The 6,472-nt window shown below is 42.9% G+C and overlaps 2 protein-coding genes across 2 annotated transcripts; both read left to right on the plus strand.

Annotated features, from left to right (window-relative positions):
• Positions 1–166: 166 nt before the first annotated feature.
• Positions 167–2,078, plus strand: SARC_11269 (hypothetical protein; the record flags this gene model as incomplete). Its single annotated transcript, XM_014294645.1, has 3 exons — positions 167–280; positions 575–699; positions 1,321–2,078. Coding segments are annotated over 3 exons (882 nt in total), but the record flags the coding sequence as incomplete, so codon positions are not given.
• A 1,375-nt stretch (positions 2,079–3,453) lies between these two features.
• Positions 3,454–6,472, plus strand: SARC_11270 (hypothetical protein). Its single transcript, XM_014294646.1, has 5 exons — positions 3,454–3,634; positions 4,208–4,439; positions 4,671–4,847; positions 5,082–5,298; positions 5,580–6,472. The coding sequence occupies exons 1-5, from the start codon at positions 3,555–3,557 to the stop codon at positions 5,972–5,974; spliced, it is 1,101 nt and encodes a 366-aa protein (XP_014150121.1). The 5' UTR covers positions 3,454–3,554; the 3' UTR covers positions 5,975–6,472.

Genomic DNA, 6,472 nt, shown 5'->3' on the forward strand with positions numbered 1-6,472 from the left:
GTTATATTCTTATTCTTATCCTTGTTCTTGTTTTTATATGTATATTTGAATGTGGCTGTATTGTTTCCGTATCGGTGTCAGCTGTATTTTTGGTTGTTTCTTGGTTCCATTTTTTTTTGAACTTTTTGTATTTGATTTTAATATTGATTTTTATTCTGTTTTCCATAGGAAATATGTGGTGACGAAGGTGAAGCATGCCAGTTTGGCATGGACTTCGGGAGTGCTTATGGGCGACACTATCCACTCCATCAATGGCACGACTGTCAACAAGAATACAGAGGTACTGTGTCTAGAATTGTGTATGTTCGTTTGCGAATCCGGGAATACATCATCAAACATTTAGTCGGATACAGTCTATGGGATTGTATGCGTTCATAAATGGCTCTATTTTGTCGTTCACTATTCTGTGTGCATAGTTATATGTTTACGAGTCTGTACATGCACATGCCTATTTAAGTCACGAATTATCCAGGACTTGAATGTCACGCCGTCCGCATCTTACATCTCTCTGCGTGGGCGCATGGGCCCAGTATTTATATAACGTCGATTTCCATTGGGGTTTTCCTATACATAGTTAAAGGAGGTGTACAAAATGATGAAAACTCAAACCCTGCGGATGGTGGTTTCATCGGTGTCCGAGCCAAAGGTCGAGACCACAGAAGTAGGCAGCCCGTCAAGGAAAAAGAGCTCTTTTTCGTTGTAAGTGCCCGTATCAACTAGGAGTGAATATTGTTTCATTGGTTTGCAATTTATGGACATTTGTTAGTTGTGGTAACATACAGCGACGTACGATCTCTTTTCAAATGTACTTGAATTTTTTTTAAAGATTTGCTACATATATATAAAATGATACAACAACTGAAAAGGAAACGTAAATGTGAACACATCACATCTGACTCGACTCCAGGGCCAGGATAGCAGTCTGTTTGAAAGTGATAGGAGCCAGTTTGAAAATGTGCACTAGTTTATAAACAACATTCTCAAGCTATTCCAATTAGACGACGTGACATTCTTTAAATACCAAGTGCGCACAAGCGAGCAAGTTGACAGCATAATATCGAGATTCTCTTGCTATGGTCAGTCTTGGGTTCTAGGATGTAATGGGCCTACTTTATTCGGCGTACACAACAATGTCTTGCTAAATTGCTGACTTGAGTCTCCTGAGCGCCTGGAAGGTTCTTGCTTGCCTCAGTATGGAGTTGGTTCCCTAGTCCGTAGTCATCCCACCGGATGGCCTTACAGTACTCTATTTATAAACAACGCTCGTCATTGTTTCCTACACATATCTAACAAACGCATGTCATTGTTTCCTGTACTCAGGGGTCAGTTCACAAGGTTAAATCTCCGCCGTTCCAAAAGTGAATTAAATATCCCGGCCTCGCCGGACGCAGGCGACAGTGTACAATCTCAACAATCACCGGATGCCTCTCCAGCGATGAAGCGCAGTGATTCAAACGGCATGCTTGCGGGTTTACTATCGCCCTTGCGCGCCCATAGGCAGCGTAGTGCCACGGTGGTCAGCCCGTCCTCTGGGACCAAATCAGGGCTGAACCCCGACAGTGCTAAAGACCAGACCCAATCACGCAGGCGGAATAGGGCCGGCACTATAACACCCGTGGTAGCCCCTGAGTTGACCCAGCCGTTGGCTGTGCCAAAGGGCCGGCGAATCCGCAGTGCTAGTGTGGGAGCACAGGCACCTGCGCCTGCGATAGAGAAGAATGGATCGCCCCTGCACCAGGTGATTAATTTGGGCGTGAAGAATGCCGACAAAAGTCCTCTGACGAACGGCGTGGCATGTAGTCAGAGGCGAAGCGAAGCTATGCCAGATGAACCCCCCCCTGTATACACATTACATACATCGCCTGCAGATAACAGCGGTGCGGGGGCGGCGTCTTCCGGTCAAAAATCTGAGAATCAGTCAAGCACGCAGAAAGATAAACCATCCCATCCCGTGTTTTATTAGGTGCACAGTAGCGTGATCGATCACGCATTTACAATGATATACTTAGGTTTCATGTGGGAGAGAACAAATAAAGAGCTAACGTTATGCGCACCTAGATTTCGAGTGCTACATGCAATACTGTGTAAGAGGAGATAAGAGGCTTTCATTGAATCGTCATGCGATGGAATATTTAACCCGGCGTAGTTCGGTCTTGATTTGAGATTGAACGAATATATATTCGTTCTCAATAATTCTGTACATGTGGCACATCACATAGCAAGAAGTTTGAAACTTCCAACCGAAGGACTACCGGGTGAGGCATTCGCCGGTGCAAAAATGAAAATTGCTTATCTGGGTGGTACCCGCATGCGTACAGGCTGATATTGAAAACAAGTTTATGCAAACACTGACTATTATTAGAATATTAGAATATTCTGCTGTGGTTAATACATTGCAGGCAGAGTTGACGTATATGTGTTGGGTTTGGCCCAGAGGTCCTTGATATACCCTATTTGATACCCTCGAACGCATAGCGTCTATTGCTGTTTTGCTTGAGTCTATTGCTGTTTTGCTTGAGAGTTCACTGGTATCCTAGGCTTTACCTCAACCCGGTCACTACGTCCGCTTTCGCGGCCAGGATTTTTTCTCGGCCTTTACTTCAAAAGGGGGTGCATATTCTTCCACATGCTTACGCTTGTCTTACTGTGCACATATCGAACTGCATCCTCATCCTTTATTGACAACCATCCGTCGATAGACATTGTCCGTCGTAAGCATAAGGTATGTGTAGTAGTGTTTGTTTTCGTCTAGCGGGCTCTGTATATTAACCAGCACACACTCCCAGACGCCGCCGTTCTGGTTAAATATTATGATACATGACACGACAAGAGTTCGTGCAGCTGATAGTGGCGGACCATATATTGAGTACATGCGAGGGCAAAACACTCAAAGGATTAACCAACTGCTATATAGGAAAAGGGAGTGGGAGATTTTACGTATCCAATCCTGTACCTCGATGACCTGGTTGGTATCTCGAGTTCTCGACTACATATGTACAATTGACTCATTACTGACTCCATAACCGTGGCAAAATAACACCAAAATGAAAAATAGGACCGAAACCGAGTCTGCACTCTACAGTGTCACGTATGAGTGGTTTACTTAATAGTTGGGTAAGCCTGAGTATCGTTATCACAGTACGTGTGAGTAGACAAACATAGAGTCAAGAGTTGGTCAAAACTTAAAACACTGAACGACAAGCCAAATTGCATTCCTTATTTGGGCATACAGATGAACTTTACCGGCTTTTTAGTGAATTATTTTATATGGTACGCTTCCATTGGTCGACAAGGAATGGGCAATTCTCGTCTTTTACTCTTTTTTAATTAAAAAAGTCATTTCACTTTTGAGGTCCGGCTTCTGGAAATTGCTGAGTTCGCGTGCAATCGCCATCAGCATGGCGTATTTAAAAATGAATACATAGTTACTGTGTGTTTCATATACATACTGCTCGCTTACACTTTACCAAATCGATTTCAGTTTCACTAATCTACTTAAAAAGATATTGTTTTATTACATCTTGAGTTAACAAACTAGCTATCAAGAATACACTATGTCAGGAGCTGCGGCAAGGACTGCTCCTCCAGAGTATATGGAGAAGAGAAATCACAAACTCGCAGCGCTGGATGCAAAGTAAGTAAAGGTTGTATCGTATGCCTCCAATGCCCGTACGTTCATTTATTTTTGTACCTTTTATATAGTTGATATACACGACGTATGATTTGAAAATGCTCTTTTACATATTCTGTTGACTTCTACCTGATTCGCATGTGTATTATTCATCCTTACCTGTACACAACTTCACAACCAGTCTTTGGTTGAGTATATCGGTATCGACGAACAAATCAAACATAAGGACTACTTAGAAATATACCGAACAATGGCCGTATTTTCAGGCGTGAGTTTGCCTTGTAACCGCCTGCGATTTTATACTTTAGCATCTTCTCACTTTTTTGAGTTTTATATAAGCCATGTCAATATCTTTTATAACCAATTTCAAAATTGTATACTTTTGAGAGAAGGGCGGATTACTTCCTTTTTAATTTTGATATCCGAATGTTGTCTAAGTGTTAATATATTTTTAGGCATGTCTATGTTTGTCGTGTGGTTTGTACTATATATCTCGTTCATTGTTTCTGCTGATCAATTTCTGGATCAAATTCAGTTATGCCGCTGAACTCGCATCCCATCAATATTCTCATGCAGGAATAAGAAAAAGGTTGCTGCACTTTTGAAAAAAGAGGAAGATGCGAAATTGAAAGGTGATCAGAAGGTGGCCAAACTACAAGCACAAGAGGATAAAGCTTTGAGTAAACAGGACAAATTCCAGGCAAAGATTGTAAAAGTAGATAACAAGACGCAATCCATTGTGGCTACCGAGCCGAATGCTCTAGCTAAACAAGAGAAGGTGGTTTTGAAATGCGAAGAGAAATTGAAGGTGGGTATCGTAAAGCTTATTTGTAATTTGGTCTTATTTTCTTAGTCCTGCTTGTGAATCAATATAACCGTCACCTGTGTAACATATGAACAACAGAGCCGCTTATGTAGTCCCGTATAAGTGATATACTGGACACTTGTATAGTTGTATACAAGTCCAAGGCGGCTGGCAAAAGTTTTTCTACTTTAATTGTGCCCAAAGAGATGACATTGCACACTTTTTCGTATTCAGGCTTACCTGGCAAAACTGGATAAGGCAAAAGATAATCCAAAAATAGACTACAAGCAGCTCGATGCTATGAACGATACCGTCATCAAGATAGACGTCAAGATCACAGAGGCAAAACAAAAGTTAGCTAGCCTTACCGAGAAAAATCGTTTGGAGGTCATCAAGTTAACCGTGGAGAAGGTACGTGTGATTTCAGTACTTTGTTCTCAATGTCTTCGTTGAAGGTTGATGGTATGTAGACCATGCAACGGCGACTCAAATTAATACCATTTCCGGAAGCGCATATCATGACAGTCTTCAATTTATGACTATTGCATCGTGCTGTGGGCTGCCTATCTCAATATGAAAATTCCAACACTCCATTGACATGGGTCTTGCACAGATGTTAATAGTTATTTTGTACCTACTTTTCAGGACGAAGCTCAGGCGAAGATCGACAATAAATTGAAATCCATTTCACTGAAAAAGCGGAAAGAAGAATACAAGCGCGATCTCAAGGTACATAGTTTGCAAGTAAAGAAAGCAGTGGCCATGCGAAATGACGCTCTGGTCTCAGAGAGCTTGTCCAAAATCAGAGGTAAAACCGAGGCGCCACCCCCTGCACCACCTGTTGCCGCGGCTCCTGTTGCTGGTATGTCATCGATTGTTTATGTACAGCCCGTGTACTAATCTGTCCTGGAAAAGTTTTAGATGCACTCAATCGCCAGCCCTGATTTGTGACATCCAAAAAAAAAAGTGAATTTAACACAAATTGGAACTTCGGTGGGTATATGTCGCCGTCCAGATCTCATCAATATTACTAGTTTCTCATTTCTACCGGACTTGTTTCAGGGCAAATCTAATTCACTTGGTCACTCCGTATGTCACAACTATGTTGTTCACTCCACCTTCATGAATACCACCTCTAAGCAGAAGAACAACCTGTCGACGAACCTGTGGTTGACAAACACGCTGAAAGAGCTTCTATCGACGAGACCCCTCCAGCTGAGACATCGACCAGCGAACAGCCGCATGTGGAAGGCACTCCGCCAGAACGCCCTCCCAGCAGAGCAGAGCAGAGCCACACAGACGACAAAAACACGACTGGATCAGCTAACACACACGAAGAACCGGTCGAAACACCCGCACGTGAGAGCAATGCGGGCCACGTAGGAGATAACACATCGCAGCATAGTGAGGAGCCTGCGGAAGCGCAGAGGAAACAGAGCAGTACAAGTGCACACAAAAACGCCGCCCCACCTGAAAGTAGGGGGTCGATCCCACAAGAGACTGAACCATATACCGCAGAAGGTGCTGTAGCTACATAGGCACCGTGCATTATATAGAATGCTGCGGATTGAGATATAGTATTCAAATACACTAAGAAGGGTGAAATTCGAGTTTGCGGCTCCGATGTTTTTAAGCATATATATATGTATGCATGATACTAGCTTGTAAGGGTCGGAACAGAAGTTCATCAGGTTCTGTTGCAAGTTATTCTCACAGAAGTCATGATAATGGTAAATACAGTCGAAGTACATCATTACAAAACAGGCATATTGAATGGGATCTTGTTCATTTAGAAGGCTATGTGGATCCGTGTTATTGCTATTCAAGAGGCCCCCGAGGGATCCTAATGGAATTTTGTGTGTGTGACTGAACAACAGTACGTATTTGTGTGTGTGTGTTGAGTGGAAGTGAAGGAGAAAGGGTCCATCTAGAAATCTCAGTATCTCACCCTCAGCTCACCCTCCTGTGCGGATATATTCACAAGTTATAAGCTACTACCCTCTTAGGAGAAAAGCTTTTGGTCTCTTCGGCGCCCC

Source organism: Sphaeroforma arctica, assembly GCF_001186125.1.
Source record: "Sphaeroforma arctica JP610 unplaced genomic scaffold supercont1.1603, whole genome shotgun sequence".
Classification (NCBI taxonomy): Eukaryota; class Ichthyosporea; order Ichthyophonida; genus Sphaeroforma; species Sphaeroforma arctica.

Coding starts and splice junctions, on each gene's coding strand:
- SARC_11270 (XM_014294646.1), top strand. CDS start 3,555: ATGTCAGGAGCTGCGGCAAGGACTGCTCCTCCAGAGTATATGGAGAAG. Junction 4,440..4,670: donor AATGCGAAGAGAAATTGAAG/GTGGGTATCGTA, acceptor TTTCGTATTCAG/GCTTACCTGGCAAAACTGGA. Junction 5,299..5,579: donor TGCCGCGGCTCCTGTTGCTG/GTATGTCATCGA, acceptor ACCTCTAAGCAG/AAGAACAACCTGTCGACGAA.